Source organism: Montipora capricornis, chromosome 14 (assembly GCF_036669925.1).
Source record: "Montipora capricornis isolate CH-2021 chromosome 14, ASM3666992v2, whole genome shotgun sequence".
In the NCBI taxonomy this organism is placed as follows: domain Eukaryota; kingdom Metazoa; phylum Cnidaria; class Anthozoa; order Scleractinia; family Acroporidae; genus Montipora; species Montipora capricornis.
In genome coordinates this window covers 46538883-46558882 of record NC_090896.1, presented here as the reverse complement: position 1 = coordinate 46558882, position 20000 = coordinate 46538883, and the positions used below count along the sequence as shown (strand labels likewise).

Here is a 20000-nt window from a genome sequence, read left to right as displayed (position 1 = left end):
GACAACTTTAAGCCATGAAACTTGGCAATTAGTGTGCAATTTTTTTTATCTTGAAAGCTTGTCAAAGATCAGATTTTAAGAATAAGGAGATTGCAGTCTTAGAGATTGCTTTTCGGGCCAGTAAACTTTTCGGGACTTTCGAGAAACGGACCCCAGGTATATGGGGAGGGGTGCTGAGGGTGTTACATTCTCTACCTCTTCGAAGACCTTTGAACGAAGGAGTCTCAAAGGAATGCTCTCCAGTCTGAATGGTCAAGGTGGAATTTCCGCCTTTATAACTGCAATTTTGGTTCCCATGGCCGTCTCTTCCAAGTTTGCCGAACAGGTGAGCCACGAACAGAAAGACCAAACCACAACACAGGAACAGCACTAAATTAAAGGGTGATATATCCATCCGAAAAAAAGAGAGTTTTATCAGATATCCAAACACCCAGAACCGAGTTAAAAGACGAGGACGAAGGCCGACTTTTTCAGAACCGAATTTCGAGACGCTGGGATAGAGGATGAAACACTCTTGCCGACATTTTGTTCTCATATGATCACATATTCAGACTTCCTTCACGGTAGTGATTCCTTTTTCTTCTGGGCTTTTGAACTATTAAGGCCGGGACACACTAGACGATAGGTCGCTGTGACAGGTCGCGGGGACAAGTCGCCGCAACAATTCGCCTCATGTGACACGGTTAATTGTGTGAAAATCATTGTCGCTGCGATCAGTTGCACGAATTCAAACCAGTTTGAATTTGTGCGACTGATCGCAGCGACAAAATTAGCGAAAGCAGCGTTGTCGTACCGTCCGCACACTTCCGGCAACAAGTCGCTGCGACCAAATATAAATGAAGCAATGAGAGAGCGTCATATGGTCCCCCATATTGAATCAGAAAACTTGTTCACATTCCCCCTCATACGAGATCACTGCGCGTGAACCGAACAGGCGTCGTGTCGCGCAGCGACTTGTCGCCTAGTGTGTCTCGGCCTTTAATGAGTTTGAGAAGAGAGTCTTCAAGCTCATCTGCCCTTAGAATCAGACTTCGGGCCGCTTTCCTGTGCCTCATTTTATGGAGAGCTTTAACAACGAGGCCGGTTCAGAATAGAAATTCGCATTATTGTGATCACTTCACGATTACTTCAACTCTTACAATGTGTAAACTGTGTCTGTTATCCAAGATTGAATCTCTGGCATGAACGGCATTCAAGTTTGCAGACAAAAAAAAAAAAATTAGCTTGTTCTTCGCAAGACGCTGATTTTGGTCACTTGACGTTATTAGGGAGCTTAAGCATGGAAGACGACGACGGCTACGAAAATGTTATATTCTCATCTGAAATTGTACCTTGGCGTTACTCTAATCACTTCGCGATTATTCCAAGTCATTCGGTATAACAAATATATATCAACCATCCAGAAATTAAACTGGTATGAACGGCGTGGAAGTTTCGAGAGAAAAACTGAAATTTATCGTCGGGTGCTCACGTCCACCACATAACCAAATAACCACAAATTTAGCAATATCACATAGTTGTTTAGCCGAGAAAGGCAAAGAGATGTTCCAAAATATATAACGCAGTGCAGAACGTGCGGAGTAATTGTTTTCCCTCATAAATACTATTGTTTTGTAACGTTCTCGTTCTTTGAAGTCGTCGATGTTTCGCAGAGGACGGCAAAGAAATGTACCAAAATGTAAACCGCGAGTCAGTGCGGAACGGTTGATTTTTTCTCATTAAAGCGGTTGGTGTTGTTGTGGCGTCCCCGTTCCCGTTGCTATCCTCGTTGCTATGGCTCCCCGTCCTAACCATCCAGAGAGGGACTGGTAGCCTGACTACAAGGAGTGAAACCTCTAAGAATCAATCTAACTTAAACACACCTACATTAACAGTTCCAACTGAAAATTACAAGGAGTTATGATCTAGTTTCAGGGAGACACATTTTCTTCCTTGCAATTTTTTTTTTCAGGTCACTCAACTGTTCAATTCTGATACCAATCGCAAGGTATGAAGGTTACCTTCTGAGATTTCTGATGAAAGGGCATCAAGAACGACTTCTAAGGGTGATGCTATGGCATATATTTTATAAGAATTTTCATGCATAGCAAAAAGTATGCCAAAGCCACGAAGGCCACGACTCTCATGCGTTTTTTCGAAGATCACCGCTCCCGAATCCCCTTCATCAACGAAGTGTTTTTTTGCGTCAATGAACAAGCAGCTCTTGCGCCATACGCGCTCGCAAACGACATTACTAAACATTTTCTTGCAGGTCATCCCGTGAATTGGTTCCATTTGTGATTGACTTGTTTGCCGTGTGTCACTTTCTGGACAAGCGGTGTGTGGTAGTCTGATATTAAATGTTGCATCTGATTGTGCCTCGAACATAGGAGGCGCCAAAAACCCTGGCGCATCTACGGAGGCATCAACAACATGGCCGTTTTCGGTGTACCCTGTTGTTCTGCCACTCTTGCACAGGAGTTCAGCATTCATGATATCTTTTACTGGGCAACATTCACCATTGGGACGAACTCCTCTTCCAATAACTTGAACGATTTTGGATTCTTTTTTAAACGTTCCACTTCGTCGTCAGTCAACTTGGCAATGGCAGCATCAACGAAATACTCTTTGTCATTCGTCCATTTGAAATTTCGCCTCAACCCTTTAGTGTAACTACCCACAACCCTTGGTTCTTTCAAAACCCCCCTTGAAGGGGCTCTTCATGTTCCTCCGCTTTCTTCAGTATCCACTGTAAACATCTTTCGGAATTTAGATTCGCTTCCTTTAGTTCCTCAGCCTGTTGAACTTCTCCCGCATTTCAGGTTTTTGGAGATTTTCAGCCCCAGAAATCTCAGTCTCCTCATTGCCGGGTCCAGTAATTTCGTCTATCCAATGGGCGTATTCACGTAAGTGGTACCTTAGATAGTTTAAATGGTCATCCAATCCAGGGTGAACAATCTCTCATTTTGAACAATGGGCCCATGTTTCATCACGTGATCACACGACAGTGCATATAAGCCACCAACTCCATCCTCCACAATAGCACCTAAGGTCCCACAACCTCTCTCTCACCCTTCACGCCAATGCTTGCTCCCAAACAAACCACGTCGTTCTGTTTTTGTGCCTGATTCGGAGTCCAGATGTCTCGAGTTCTATACCAAAACCCGTCTACCACGTCCACCGGGTAAGGTCCAAGAAAAGGTTCGAACTTGGATTCGCCCCATAGGAATGAAACCTTTTCCTAGAACATAAATTCTTATACACGGTTCACGTGTCTGCTGTGAGTTTGTCACTTAAAAGAGGCCTGCACAGATGTGACGTTTCGATGTTTGTCAAACTTACTTAGATTTTCGTTTATTACCTCGTTGATTGCATCGACTTGATACGCCTCCAGTGCAAGTTCGTGGGATTCACCACAAACGTACCCAAGAGGTCTAACATTCAGTACATTGACTGCGTTGTTATATAGATCTAACCACCTTAGTTCCACCTTCATCTTTGCAAAGCATTCTTGGGCGGCTACTTTTAAGCTCTCGAGTGCACCAGACTCGCCACTGAAAACGTAGAAACGAATCACCACCTGATCGTTTTCTTTGTAGGGCAACACACGCACGCATTCCTCGTGCTCAGCTTCAAATTTCATGCTTGCTTCAACAATCTCTACTTCTTCACCTTTCGGTGCGGGAGTCGGTATCAGGTCGATATCCATGGGTAACACCATCGCTTCCTTGATGCAAGAAGATAACAAAGAAAAAAAGAGAATTGTCCTAAAAATTTGGTTACTTTGTGCAAGTTGAGCAAGTGGAATAATCGTGGAAGAATTTGGGCAAACACTAGACTGGTAATTTTAAATGCTCGGGCTAATGATCCTAAATATATTTTTGTTCTGCCTCTGATCAAATCTGTTTTGAGTAAGGATCACTTCAGCAATTTCCCTGGAAATAAAAAAAATCAGGGTCTCCTTAACCTTAAATATATCATTCATAATTAAACCTCTTTTAGCGGTATTTGCTAATTGTCCATTTCAGATCTCAGAGAAACTGTTCCTTTATCTTTTTCCTGCCTGTTTCCACCCCTAAGAACTCACCTTCCTCTGCACAACTCTTCACCATACTATCCAACTCATCCCGTTTGCCCATGATGCGGTCTCCAGCATCTTTCCAGTGCTTCAGAAGCTCCATGAGAGGTTTCATTTTATCAATGTCATCTTCATACCTAGCCCGTTCTAATTGCCCCAGTGTGTCTTGAATCTGTTTCCAGTGGAAACTGAACATTGAATCAATAGCAAATGATCCTTTGGCAAGCCCGATGACAGGCTTTGCGCACTCCTTATGCTCATTATCTTCAGTATTCTCCATAGCTGTCTGTAGGAAGTCTGTATCAGCTCGATGTTCATGGGCCACGATGCCAAGTGCGTACTCATTCTCCACAGCCACGCGTCCTTGACTAAATTACAAAGGCAATATCTGGTTAATCTTGTTACTGATGCAGTGCGGCCTAGATACAATAGGGAGCTTAAGGAACGAAGGGGTAATTTTCTAAAGAACTGTGGTGCTGCGTCGGTGGGGAAGTAGTATACAAAAATTTGGTTTATCAACGGATATGATAATGTAAATTGGCCACCGTACAGAGATTCTAAGGAACGACCACGAGAACGTCACAAATTTGCATATTTAGTGGGCAAAAACAATAGCACGTGCATTTTTCACTTTTGTCCATTTCTTTGCCGTCGTCTGCTAAACAACAACGTGAAATTTGAAGTTTTATGACGAACGTCAGCACTTGAGGATGGATAAATTTTCATTTTTTTTCCCTCAATTAAGCGCCGTTCCGACCAGTGTCACTTTTGAGGAACTGCCACAGTCTCGAATCCTGGCTCGGATCCTGGCTCGGATCCTGGCTCGAATCCTGGCTCGGATCCTGGCTTTATTCTTAGTTTATCTCCTGTCGTCCTTGCTTAAGCTCTCTAATCTTAAATCTGGAATGCGACGTTGTTGGTGCCAGCAAGCGCAAGGTACCTGCCAACGCATGGCGATCGCGCCTTTCAATCAACAGCTCCGAAACTGTGAAACAACATTCCCGCAGAGAACAGAACACTGACAAGCCTGGCATCTTTTAAAAGAGCTCTCCAAAGTTACCTTTTTATTGAATTAGCCTTTAAATGACCTGATTATTAGCAGCAATGTTATCATTTAGACATTCTTAATCTCTAAATTTTATTAATTCACTTAATTTCACCAATTATTGTAATGTGCATATGAACATATTTGTATGGTGTCTGTGACATAGAACGGTTTTGAAAATTGAGTGTTGTAACACCAATACCAAAGTAATTACTCCGACCAATCACATCAGTTGCAAACAGCGCAATGAACCAATCAAAATTCGCAGCAATTCCGTGTAACTTGCTGGTTTGTTTTTCCCCTTTCATTGGTTAATAAACTGTTGCAAGATTTTAAAGCCAATCACTGCCACGAACATGGACTAAGGTGGAAATTTAGTATCAATTTTTTAAGTAGTTTTTGTGCCAAAAAAATTAAGCTTGTGACGTCATGATATTATTAGATTTCCGAAAAAGATAGTTTTTTTGTATAGTTTTTGTCAGTTGTGCTTCTTGTTCGCTTCGATCGATTTATCGAGATGTGAGACCTATTTAAACGAGAAACGATCGTGTACATTACTTCGAGCATCATTGTCAACAATTCGAAATTCAATGGTATTTCGCTTCAACGATTTATGAAGCATCATTTGTTCGAGTTAAATATTGGTGATTATCTTAGTGCAGCATGCACGACAATCGTTAAGTCTAGCAATCGTAATCACGCAATAGACCTTTTTCGCTGGTACATTTTGTTTTCCCAATACAGATCATGTGATAATACTCAGGAGGTTTGGTCCGTTGTTTTGTTCATCGAAAAAAATGCATGCAATCATGAATATGTCTGAATGCACTCTTTGTAATGAACAAAACAAAGAACCAAACCTCCTGAGTATTAATTATCACAAGATCTGTATTGGGAAACAAATGTACAAGCGAAAAAGATCTCTTACTTTCAAAAGTCATTTGAAAACCGCTCCATAAGTACTATGTGTTAATTATTATGAATTAACACTAATTTACATCATCATCATCATCATCATCATCATTATTATTATTTGTAAATAGTTTTGAATTTTATAACTTTCAACCACTTTTGTGAATCGCCGGATTGTTATTTAAGAAATAGAAAACATGTGCCGTGTTTCTATCGAGTTATAGAAACACGAGTGAAAGTTTGGGAGAACGAGAAATGCTGTGGGAACACGAGCCGCAGGCGAGTGTTTCCTCAGCTGTGTTTCCACAGCTGGCATAAATTTTACTACATGCACTAGCTGTTACCAAAACGTACTAACTTTTTGTGTCTTCCTTATTTGGGTCATCTCCTTCCTTCCACTCACTTATCGGAGACTCAGTTTGACTTGTGATGTCTTGAATCTGCTGGGTGGAGCGGCCAAGTGCTGTAATGGCATCAAGTACGACTGAAACGACATTTGCGAGCTATTAGCTGACACTTGCTTACACAATCTAGTGTAAAATTATAAACTGGTGGTATTTTAACCTTGCAAAGACCTTCTCACACTGTGGCAATGTAAACAAACACTGACAAGGTGCTATGCAACGTTCTCTTTACACCTTGTTGGTGTTGGCTGTATTTTTCCATCTGTCAGTGTTGTTGAAAATGTAAATAAATATGGTGTAAATTTTACTTCACTAGCAGTTACCAAAACATACTAACTTTTCATTTCTTCGTTATGTGGGTGATGTCCTTCCTCCAACTCGTTTATCACAAACGCATGTAGATCTGTGCTTAATGAAATCTCCTGGGTGAAGAGGCCAAGTGCTGAAAAGGCATCAAGTACGTCAGAAACGACATTTGGAAGCTATTAGCTGACACGTGCATGCTTACACAATCCAGTATAAAATTAAAAACAGGTGGTGTTTTAACCTTGCACACTGTGGCAATGTAAACAATCACTGACAAGGTGTTGTGCAACGTTCTCTTACACCTTGTCGGTGTACTACACTAGCTGTAACCAAAACATACTAACCGCTTTTTGTCTCTTCCTTATTTGGGTCATCTCCTTCCTTCAACTCGCTTATCAGAGACTTAGTTTGATTTGTGATTTCTTGAATCTGCTGGTGTGGCAGGCCAAGTGCTGTAAAAGCATCAAGGACGCCAGAAACGGAAGCATAAAGTTCTGAGTATGACATTTTATGACCTGTCACGGCTGATAGACCCACTAAAACTTTTATACGGATGCTCCTCAACTTGTCTATACTTTTCTTGACCTCTGGATTCAGGTTGTCCCCAATACATTTAGAGTGTAGAATACTATATAACAGCGTAGGTGCATCCCACTGATTGCTATTTCCATGGATCACGGTACCTAAAAATTGAGCATTTCTTGAAACACATGGCAAAACATGGAGCCTCAACTTGGACTCCTGCCTTAAGAAGTCCTGTCCATTCTTGGGTTGATCTTTCCATTCCCCGAGAGTATCCTTGTAAACGGTTGTCCCATTCCTGTTTGAAGATTGTTCGAAGACCTGCAGGTATTATATCATTGGTGACAAAGGTAATCGTGGAGTAGAAATCAGCAAACGACTGTGGTGCATCCATATCCAGCAAGGCTCAAACTTCAATTAAACCTCTGTCAGAAATTAAAAGTCATAATTAGAACAGCTTTTTGTGTAATTCAGTTGCGCAGTCACAAGAGGAGGAGGGTGTGGGGAAGCAGAGGCATGTGTCATACAAACCACGAGAATAATCATGCACTGAAATGAAGGTGAAGCAAATTAAAATAGCATAAACATTTCAGAATATCAGCTGGCCGAGATTATTTTTCCTTAACTGTTAGACAGAGTGCACAGGGGACCACAGCGGGGACGCAGGTGCAAAAAACGGAACTAAGTGTGCGTGCTAATGTGGAGCTGTCTCTGGAATTGCTTCAACTACTAGTAGTTTCCTTCTGCCATTAGTAATTTGAAACGATAAGTCTTTAAAACGGACAATGGAAACTATGAACCAGCTAACCAAACCCCAAGAAGTGAAGTGTGTTTTTAATTAAACGTTTACGTGAAAGCAAAGCATCTGTGTTAAGGCGGCCCCGCATGATATTCACTGTTCATTCGGCGCGCGCTAGTTTCCACTATCCAAAGGACTTTTAGCATTGCTCTCTCAAGTCTACGGCCGAAATAAACTTGTAAAAGACAGAACTACTCTTTTCAACCATCACTGTTAAATTAACGGGGTTTTGCCTAGCATTAGAACTCTCTAAAGATAAGTTGTTTACAGTGTTTATTTTGCTTTTCCTTTGATTTTCTTCCATTTCCTTCGGTGAAAATGTTCTAAACTTTGACATTACATGACATTTGTCCAGAAGAATCTTCTGAAGGCCAAAAAAGTAGGGGTTATAAAGTAGTTTCATCGGTTTTAGCGACTTTGTGTTTTTTTAGCTCCACTTAAAAGATTGTCTTACAAAATGTCTTGATGAATTTGCAGACAGAAGGTGTAAACAGTAATTACCGCTGTGCAAAATTTAAAGAAATTTCACCGAACAAAACTGGAGATATTTCACGCGAAAGTTTCGCATTTTTCGATCGCACAACATACGTCACTGAATAGCAATTCGCCAAGATCGCCATTTGAGCATGTGTGAAATTCCGAACCACATGCATGCGCGCGCGTACCTCTGCTTGAGATCTAATGTTTACATGAGCGAAGAAATCGAATGAATTTGGAACAAGTGCTCAACCTCGAGCTTTTCGCAAAAAGGGACAAAGTGAGTATCTTCTTCGCTTGGTCTACAAATATGGGAATCCCCCTTCGGCGATTTTTGCTTGTTTTCCGTAGCAATCAAGACTCCAAGGACGGCTGTGTCCCTCGAAAGATGGGTTGTTAGAATCAGATAAGTCGTTCAGAACAGTGGGAAATGATTTTTTTCAAACCTTCTGCTGGACTCCAAAGAATTTGTAGCCTTCTTACGGATAGGTAAACATTTCGAAAAGATGATACGTCCACACAATTTTGACGAAAAAAAGAGTTTGCAAAGTTGGGAAGCCATGTTTGTTTACTTTCCTCGTGGGAGACGCTCGTCGGTAGCGCGAACTTTAAAGCTCGCACCATCAGCCACTTTCTAGTAACCAGTTTGCGCATGATCAGGAAACTACAGGTATATGAAACCAACTTAAGAAATCTCCCTAGAGTATTTACGAATATCCTCACTACAGGGCACGAGTTACAAAAGGAAACCTAATTAATTTCTCTCATAGTTTTTCCTGTAGAAAATTACCAATATGGGTACCGATATAATAAGGGTTTATTTTTGGGTGTCACTTTTTGGATTATAACCGTTACCATGTCAACATCACATCTTTTGAATGCCAGCTATATTCCTAATTTTGCCTAAACACCTTAATATTTGTACTTTCCTTTTGACAAGCAAGGGGTGCTTAGGACTGAAACAAGAGAAAAGACTGCAGAGATGGGTGGAGCACTTGAGTGAAGTATTAAACAGAGATGACCCAACGAGTCCTTTGGAGAAGGACGAGATAGTAGAATCAGAGGAGATTGGGGAAATAGATCTAGGAAGATGGTGATTACAAGAGGTTAAGGCTGCATAGAAGGGGACAAAGCCGGGAAAGCGGCTGGAGTAGACGAGGTGTGTATGAAATTCTTGAGAGCTGAAGATCATGGTGGATGGCAAAGAAGTGGATGACGTTGAGGAGTTTACATACCTGGGAGCTATTGTAGACAAGGTGGGTGGTGGTAGCAAAGACATTTTGCACCGTCTACAGAAGGCAGGTGGCACATTCCAGAGACTAGGGAGGGTCTGGGCAGCTAGAGGAATCGAAAGGAGAACCAAGATACGCCTATTCAAGACTTTAGTTCAACCTGTACGACTATATGGCTGTGAAACTTGGAAAATCTGCAAGAACGATGAACGGAAACTAAATAGCTTCCAGTGCCAGTCCCTGAGACATGTAACGTGGGTTAAATGGCAGCAGAAAAATTTAATGACAAAAAAAAATGAGCAGGTGGTTCAGTTGGCTGAGATCAATGACATAAGTTGTGTGGTGTGGCAAAGAAGGTGGAACTGGTTAGGTCACATACTAAGGAGAGAGGGTGAGAACAACTGCTTTACTGCATTAGGATGGACTCCTGAAGGCCGGAGGGTGAGAGGAAGACCAAAAACTACTTGGAGGAGGGCAGTCGCAAAAGAGCGAGACAAAGCTGGGTGGAAGAGCTGGAAAGTAGCCAAAGTGGTTGCACAAGACAGGGAGTCTTGGGCAGACAGTGTGGAGGCCTTACGCACCTACTGGTGCGATGAGACTTGATGATACTTTCCTTTGGTGAAATTTTTTATTCTTTGCCACATTATGGAAATGATATTGCCTGAACTTTTGAAGTGGTAAAAAGTCAAGCTCGTTCAGATGGTTTTGCCAATATTCTGTAATTTGTCCTTTTTCCAAATATTATCGATTAGCTCTGACAGATTTTAACTAATACAGGGTATTTGATAAAGGAATTGTATGTGGTTAGAACTAAGCAAATTTTTGAAAAAAAAATTACTGAAGGGAACGCGAGAAAATTAGCAGTTAATGTCACAGATCCTGTGGGTATTTACATTTGAGACAAACTACAATAAACAAATGCTAGAGACAATGTTGGCATAAAAAGGGGGGAACACTGCTCCACGATCGGTGTGACAGACAACGCACGAGGTCAACTGCGCCAGATCAGACAAGTTGTAGGCCGGTAAAAGCCAAATAACGATATACAAGCCAAACTCTCCACAGCCCTATGAGCTCCAGCCAGCATCTTGCTATGATGGAAAGAGTGTAGGCGGTAGAAATAGCTCAAGCCAATCCAGATGAAGGATATATTAACTGTAAGCAGACAGTATTAAAGACAAGGATAAAGAAACTCAGTTCGAGTTGTTAGAATATAGGAGTCCATTCATGTCTCGTTTGCGCTGCATAATGTTTACGAAATAACGTGATATGTAGAGGATAGCTCTAACGATTCACACTCCATTAACTACATTTTACAACACTGTTGCAAAGATTTATAAATTTTCCAGATTTGGTCATGCAGACATCACAAAAATCAGAAAAACACATGCGATTCAGGCTTTACGCACCATACTAGTACACAGCTTGTGCACAGCCCTAAAACTCCAGGGAGCCTCCTTAAATATGAAAGATATGCAAGTTTTACAGCTCTCTCTGAGGATGGCACTTCTGCACTTCTACACTTCTATGTATAACTGGAATTCCGAAAGAGTGGTCTTTTACAATCTGAGGAGAAATCTGGAAGACCTGGGGGAAAAAAATCCCCTCGAACCCACATACTAACTCTAACCTGGGACACAATGGGAGGCAAGTGTTCTAACCACTGCACTAACCCTGCTCCCCTAAGGGGCTAGCTCTGCACAATTCGAGCAGAAGAATACCCTTGGGTCATTATTTCCTGAGTAGCTTATTTCAGAAGGCAAGGAGGCAAAGCACAATAGCTGCTTTTGCCTCTACACACTCTGCAAGCTATGAAAACATCACACAGCATTGACTAATATATGCTACACAAGACTGAAGAAACAAAACTGAATGAGATTTACTGTTTATAAAAGTAATTCCGGAATCGCATAGTTTGGCTGCACTTCACAGTAAACGCTGTTTGTCCCTACAAGTAAGGTTACAAGTAGCAAGTCACTTACCCCTTATTGACTGTACTGCTGAAGAAAAATTATTGTCTATTTAAGTAGTTGAAAATCACTTCAAATTCAAAAAGAACCCTCCAATGAGAACCAGAAGCAAAGTTTTCATGAAATAAATGACAAAACCACGTCAAACATCAGATAAATTCCAGCAATTCACAGAAGTATTGAATGGTCTCTGTTGCATTTTGGGCCTTTCTGTTCATTGCCATATTTGGGCATGGTCTCTGTTGCATTTTGGGCCTTTCTGTTCATTGCCATATTTGGGTATGCCCATATATGGAGAGCCTCGCGTAAAGTTTTCTGTGTTCACATATTAAATTGCTTCAGTTGTTGTGTTCAGCGTTCGTGTTTAATGTTCGTATGTTTCTTGTTCTCGAGTTGTTATCAGCTACAAAATAATAGTCTCTTCAGTGTAATCAGTAGAGAAAACAAACATGGTCCTTATGAAGAAGTACTTTTTGGCTTGTGTCAAGTCCACTGCTAAAATAATAATAAAATAATTATAAACTTATACTATAGAATAATTATATAAAGTAAATAATTATGCTTTATAATTATACTATTATGGTGGAACTATTATTCAAAATCAGGCTACATTGTATGCAAAGCATGACTGCATGTACAAATACTTTTGGAATCTGCATCATGCCTGCCTCTAACCAGTTTTAAATTCTGCTCTTTACATTCAAGATTCAAGTGGGCATTTTCTTTGTACTAAATATGTAAAGCAAACAAATTTTGCTTCAAGCCAAACTAAATGGCATGAGAAAGGTATACATGATTTCAAGCATAATTTTAACAATGAAATTATATTTTCAGTTAGGTATTCCTGAACCATATTATCACAAAACCCTCAAAATTCAATTCAAACATCAGAAGTTGGTATGAGCAATTTGATTACCAGTACCTATTTTCATCTTGTGTAACTTAACTTGGGTGTAAGGCCTGATGCATCTTTCCTTTACCTATGACAGTACTTTATTAAGCTGCAGCAAGTATGTCCTCAAAAAATCCACACAATCTTAATCAGAGTGCTAGATGTCTTTGTGAGATATTTGAGAAGGGTGAACTGTTGTTTATTTTAGAAAGTCCAAGTACCAATATTTGGTGATTTTGATTATGTATGAATTACTATTGATCGCATCACAATTTTGTCCCAGGACACAGTTACTGCCACTGACTATCTGTGGTAATCAGACCAGAGGCTCTGTGTTGGATACAAATATTGGTGTGATTTTTGATTCTCAAATGAATTTTGAGCGTGAAGTGTCTTGTGTACGTAAGGCAATTTTTTTCACATTTGTAATGTACCTCGTATAAGAAGGTATTTCAGCATGGAGAGTGCCAAGATTTTGGTCTGTGCATTTGTCACATGTAGGTTGGATAATGAGAATGCATTATTTATTGTACGGACTTCAAAAATATCTAACTGCAAAACTTTAAGCTGTTTTGAACTGTACTCCCCATCTAATTTTGAGCGAACAGAAGTATGATTATATAACTCAAGCTCGAGCTTCACTAGCTCCCTGTTACTAAGATCCTATTATTGACATTTAAGGTACTTAATGGGCTTGCGCCAATGTATATAACTGATTTGCTGGACAGATCTTTGGAACAACAACGCTTTGGAACAGTCTACCTGATCATTTAAGACCTACAGTGGACCTCTCTTCTTCTAAGCATGATCTTAAGGCTTACTTATTTAGCCAGTCTTTTTATGAGCCATTTCATCATCTTTTACCCTCTAATGTATTTGTTTGCCCTAGTATTTTAGCTGCATTTTGTTTAGTTAGAATCCAAACTTGATGTGCAGTGCCTTTTAGTTAGAGCTTTGGGATTATGTGCACTATATCAAGTCTTTTATTATTGTATAAATATTATAGTTATTAATAGAAATATTATTGTAGTTATTATAATAAATATTATTATCATTACAGTTATTATATTATACAAAAACTTTACTTCAACTATCAAAACAATAATAAGTAAATATTTACAATTTTAAACTATATATCGAAATTATTCACAAATTTTAAAAACTAAATTATATGTTCATGATAGAAAACTATTTATGATATGTGAATAATTTAAAAATGGGAAAAAGACAATTAAGCATTACATACCTCTTACTAATCAAGTTTGAGGCCTGTACTGTAAGTTACGGACCGCGTTTTTTCCCTTTGATTTATGGCCCAAGCGCGAAGCGTTTAGGCCATAAGTCAACGGGAAAAAACGAGGATCCGTAACTTACAGTACGGACCGAGAAAACGAGGTTAGTAAGATATTTATTATATCTCTGAGGTTGACCGGCGCGCGGGCAAGGAAACTAGTCAAAGTGAAGCGGAAGGTTCAACTGCCACAAAGAATGCCGTGCCAAAATCCCAAAAACTAAATCTTCTTGGTTATTAAGTTTGAAATAGTTGCTCGCAAGATTCAAACAGTTTTCAGTACAAGTTTATGCAACAGAAATGACATGAAAAACTCGCTAGATGATGTTTTGTCGAAATTTTAAATTTAGCGGGCCGTACTGTAGAATACGGCCCGCTAATTTAGCCAATTACAGCGCGTGTACTATCTGAGAGAGATAATAATAAAGAAAAAGCTAATCAAAAATCTAAGCCTAAAATTATAAGTACAAATGTAGACCAGCTACAGCGAGAGTGGAGTCTTCTGAGACCTCACGTGATTTGAAAGGATATCTAGAGCCTCTGACGCATCTGTGTACAGTTCTTAATATAGCAAATGAGAGCTGTATTCGTAGCCAGGAAATAACGCTGGCGTAGGGTTCATTATTATTATTATTATTATTATTATTATTATTATTATTGTTATTATTATGTACAACGAAAGCATCCAGTCTGCTAGATATGGACAAGTTGAAACTATATCTCCTAGACTGAAATTCCCCTCAAGGTGACTTCAAACGTTCTCCTTGTTGGAAGGCCTAATGCTACCACACAAAGTACTATTGTGGTGATGTTACAGTAAAAAAACGAAACATCAACTATTGCTTAACCAGATCTTGACCTAACGCAGACCATGGAAACAAAAAAGCCCTACAAAAAGATATCTTTATTTTGGTTTGAACTGGTCATAAAAAATGGCACTTCTCTGAACCTTATCTCCTTTTACTGGAAAGTGATTTAAGCTGGCCAAGTAAAACTTCCTGCAAAGTTTCAAAAAATCTGATCAGAGGGATTTGATCAGTGCCCCTTACTTTTCTTTGAAAATTTATTTAGCAGCACTGAATCTTTCTGTGCTATTGTTACAGTATCAATCCTTCCAATGAAAGGAAATGTTGAAATTAATTTGAACTACCCGGTACCTTAATGAAGCACATGTTACACACCCATGGCAATAAAAGCTATGTCTTGATTGGTATTCTCACCTGCATCAGTACCAAACAGAAGTCACGGAATAGCCAGTGTTTGATAAAGCAGTGAGTACCAAAGACGTACTGAAGAATGAGCGATGACTATTGTTTTCTCATAAAAGCAATGGTATTGCTATTACCCACATGTTTGCATAAACAAGCAGTGGTTTGCAGTCTGTTATTTATGGTTACCAATCTTTCACAGGGATCAAACAAACCTTAGTAATGTGCATCAACTAAACGCAAACTGTTCACTGCACACTAACCCTCACCCTTGACCTTCACCCTTACCCTCGACCCTTACCCTTGACCCTTGACCCTTACCATTGACCCGCATTTTATCAATGCTGGTTTTATTGATGTATTCTGTCTAATTCACATCAGGGCTGTTTATACGAGAGAAAATAAGCCACGGCTTGCACTGGCCGTGGCTTACATAAGACGCAAACACCCCGTTTAAATGGTACAACATCGAAGTTCACGGTTTACTCTGCAGCTAGCTCAAGCTGCGGTTTATACTGGCCTAGGGGTTTTGGGCTGTGATTATCTTGGCTGCGGCTTACCTTGGACATTAAAGTGTTCGTATAAATGTACTCAAGCGTTGTCCACAGCTTGCTCAAGCCGTGAACGGCTCCTGGGCATGCACTTGTTTTGTTATTATAGCCCAGACTTCCTTTTCTTTCCCCGTCCATTCGCCTGAGAAAATTACTTAAGAAAAATATTCCGCAAAAATGTGAATGTGGGGTGCCCCGGAAGAGAAACAGCTTCTCAATATTTGTAGTGGTATTGAAATTGCTAAGCAACTTGATAATTGTGTCACTTCAGCCAGTGTAAGTTCTCCAGCACACGGCAACTGTTTGTCTACGATTTCACTGGACGATACAGGATTACATGTAAAAATTTAGTTTAATAATTTTTCTTCGCTTGTTTGCTTACTCGAGCCATTCATCTTGTAATGTCGCAAATATTGCCTCACAATTAATATCCCCCAAAACGAAGCATCAAAATAAATTACGTCATCGTTGAACCAGTGGGCTGCGAACCCCTTATACGAGCATTTCGCGTCTTTTCTTAGCCGCACTCGTATAAATGGCCCAAGTTGCGTCTTGTGTAAGCCGCGGCTTATTCTTCTTCGAATAAGCGGCCCTTAATTATGTACCTGTAACTAGTATCCTTTTAGCCTAGCCTGGTAGCTCGATTAGCTCTGCTACTCTTCTAAACGACTTGGCGCCCATCTACGCCGTTTTCTCTTTGTTATTTGATAGATGTACATCTTATTTATAGGAGTGCCAATAAAGTTTAATATTGTTGTTGTTGTGGTTTGAAGGAATCTTAAAACTAAAGAAACGAAATTTGCGTTGAGGGTCCAACGCATCTAAAAAAAATGCGATCGACACCGGTGCAAACCAATAAAGCGCTTACAACTTAGGATAACAAATAACCTACCTTTGTACAGCTAAAAGGCCGTGGAAATTAAATTAAAAAAGGTTCTTATCTAAACGTCAAACCAGTGAGAGAAGACAACGCGCGCCAGAAGACTTGAACATCTCTTGCTTACTCAGAGCGGTAACTACTTGGTGTAGGCACTCATATAGGGGTCCGGTGCGGCAGGTACAAAACACAGGTCACAGGGCACAGGGCACAGGGCACAGGGCACAGGGCACAGGTCATTGTTTTACCAATACAGAAAGTATCCTAAACATTCATAAGAGCTAACCTTAAGCCTAAAAACGTTTGTTTAGGCCTAATTAGGCCTAAGGTTAGCTTTTATGAATGTTTAGGATACATTCTGTATTAGTAAAACAATGACCTATGACCTGTGACCTGTGCCCTGTGACCTGTGTTTTGTACCTGCCCTGGTCCGGTGAGCTCACTCACGCTCATTTTGTGGGCTTAGAAGAAATCTCTGGCTGTACGTAAGCATCCCTCGTCATTCCTAGGCATCCCTCGTCATCCCTTATCATCCCTAAGCGTACCTATCCATCCATTGTCATCCCTGGGCATACTAGAACATCCCTAAGCGTACTTAAGCATCCTTAATCATCCCTAGGCATCCCTAGTCGTACTTAAATATCCTTAATCTTCCCTAGCCGTACTTAAGCATCCTTAATCATCTCTAACAGTACTTAAGCATCACTAATCGTACCTAAGCATCCCTAACCGTACTGAAGCATCCCTAAGCGTACTTAATCATCCCTAGTCGTACTTAAGCACCCCTAGGGGTACTTAAGTATGGTTACGGATGATTAAGGATGTTTAAGTACGGCTACGGATGCTTAAGTACGCTTAGGGATGATTAAGGATTTTTAAGTACGCTTAGGGATGCTCAAGAACGGTTAGGGATCCTTAGGGATTCTTAAGTACGGTTAGGGATAATTAAGGATGTTTAAGTACGGCTAGGGATGCTTAAGTACGGTTAGGGATGCTAAGGGATTCTTAAGTACGGTTAGGGATGATTAAGAAAATTTAAGTACGGGTAGGGATGCTTAAGTACGGTTAGGGATAATTAGGGATCCTTACGTACGGTTAGGGATGCCTAAGTACGGTTAGGGGGTACTTAAGCATCACTAGCCGTAATTAAACATCCTTAATGATCCCTAACCGTACTTGAGCATCCTTCTTCATCCCTAGCCGTACATAAGCATTCCTAAGCGTACTTAAGAATCCTTAATCATCCCTGAGAGTACCTAAGCATCCCTGATTATACTTCCCTAACCGTACTTAAGCATCCTTAATCATCCCTAGCTGTACTAAAGCATCCTAAATCATACCCAGCCGTACTTAAGTACAACAGAACATTTTAAGCGTCCCAGTCTGCATGAAACCATCTCTCGCCTCTGTCTGAGACAAGACCAGACACGCACGGTTCTTTCGTTACGTTTATGCCTATAAAATCAACTGAAATGTCAATTGCTGGTAGAAAAAAAAAAAACAAAACGAAAAACCCAGCATGTTAATTTGTTTTGGTAGGCTAGGTATCGAAGAGCCAGAACATTTGCGCATGCGCTGACGGAATGTTTGAACAAGAGAGAAAAACGCAGTACCTCCAGACACCGGCGCTGGAGCGTCGTACCAAACGAGTCATCCCGGGATTTCAGCCCGTGCGATCGCTTTTGAACGCAGTTGGCCCTTCGCTGCTTTCTGCCACCGACCTTGCCTCCCGGTACGGCATTGAGGGAGAGATATGTCGGCCCCTAAACCATATGTGACAAATCCCACGCCTACTCACAGCTCCAAACCGCCCTTGTCAATATAGCGTAAGAATTAGATGGCTTATATATTCAAGAGAAAGTCATTTTATCTGTCATATGGTAAGCATTGGAGTCGCAGATTACAAAGTGTGCGCATGCGCCCTCCTAAAGGTAACATACATACAGTCATAAGCTTTTTCCGAATAACTACAGGAGCTAATATCTTCGAGACATTACATTTACAACTAAAATAGATAGCATATAATATTTAAAGATATATTCATTATAAAGAAAAGCCGCTGTACAAAATGCGGCCCTGGATTCTCTTTTAAAACCAGTAAACTCATAGGTACGGATAAAATCAGGTAACGCATTCCGCAACTTAGCTGATACGTAAGAAAAAAGAGAGCTAAGACCATAAGTGATTGTTCCAGGTTTATTGAGGAACAGAATTTAATTTCCGCGAAAATCATGCATAAGAAGGGGACGGGAGAGAAAACGTATTTTTCATATAAGAAGAAAAACCCTTTTTTTTAAAGTAACACGAGGAAATTTTGAGTGCGCTTATTGCATAGAGATGTCGAGCTTGACTTTCGTAGTAAGAGGACAGGTAATCTGCGAATATAAACATCGTTATTCTCTTATTTACATTATTATACCGTTTCTTTGACACGAGAATTACAGCGAAATGAAAGCACAACTTTATCGCGAATTTTCTATGATAAAAGCTTGCTCAGAAATCCAAAATCTACGTTAACAGCACACACCAGGCCTACTCCTGAGTATCTGACTAGAAATCATTTCCTCTGGCCGCGCTTCAGCCATTCGATGAGGGCCAGTCTCGTGCTTCTTAAGTTGCCTCGCTCATGCCCAAAAAGAATTCTGGGTAATTCTGCCATTCCATGACAAGGGAAGACTCCCGATTCTCATTTCATAGTTTTTTCATAAGTGTCGGGCCACCCAGTCCTACCAGCAAAATAACGCATCGATTGAAGGTTTTAGCTTTCAAAACTTGCCCAGATTGTGTCAGTAGGTTCTGGAATTCGTCCACAGAAAGGCCAGAGAGACAACTTCACTCGTGAACCGCCATGTTTACAACAGAGCATTTTAGGCGCCCCAGTCTGCATGAAACCATCTCTCGCCTCTGTCTGAGACAAGACTAGACACGCACGCTTCTTTCGTTACGTTTATGCCTATAAAATCAACTGAAATGTCAATTGCTGGTAGAAAAAAACAAAAACAAAACAAAAAACCCAGCATGTTAATTTTTTTGGTAGGCTAGGTATCGAAGAGCCAGAACATTTGCGCATGCGCTGACGGAATGTTTGAACAAGAGAGAAAAACGCAGTACCTCCAGACACCGGCGCTGGAGCGTCGTACCAAACGAGTCATCCCGGGATTTCGGCCCGTGCGATCGCTTTTGGACGCAGTTGGCCCTTCGCTGCTTTCTGCTACCGACCTTGCCTCCCAGTACGGCATTGAGGGAGAGATATGTCGGCCCCTAAACCATATGTGACAAATCCCACGCCTACTCACAGCTCCAAACCGCCCTTGTCAATATAGCGTAAGAATTAGATGGCTTATATATTCAAGAGAAAGTCATTTTATCTGTCATATGGTAAGCATTGGAGTCGCAGATTACAAAGTGTGCGCATGCGCCCTCCTAAAGGTAACATACATACAGTCATAAGCTTTTT

At 40.6% G+C, this 20000-nt stretch overlaps 1 protein-coding gene and 1 pseudogene across 1 annotated transcript; both read right to left on the bottom strand.

Moving 5' to 3' along the window:
* Positions 1-61: 61 nt before the first annotated feature.
* Positions 62-16657, bottom strand: LOC138032051 (uncharacterized). Its single transcript, XM_068879635.1, has 5 exons — positions 16559-16657; positions 7069-7671; positions 6756-6860; positions 6418-6498; positions 62-369 (listed from the first exon to the last, which is right to left on the bottom strand). The coding sequence occupies exons 2-5, from the start codon at positions 7229-7231 to the stop codon at positions 62-64; spliced, it is 657 nt and encodes a 218-aa protein (XP_068735736.1). The 5' UTR covers positions 7232-7671; positions 16559-16657.
* LOC138033411 (uncharacterized) lies at positions 1957-3628 on the bottom strand (annotated as a pseudogene).
* Positions 16658-20000: the final 3343 nt, after the last annotated feature.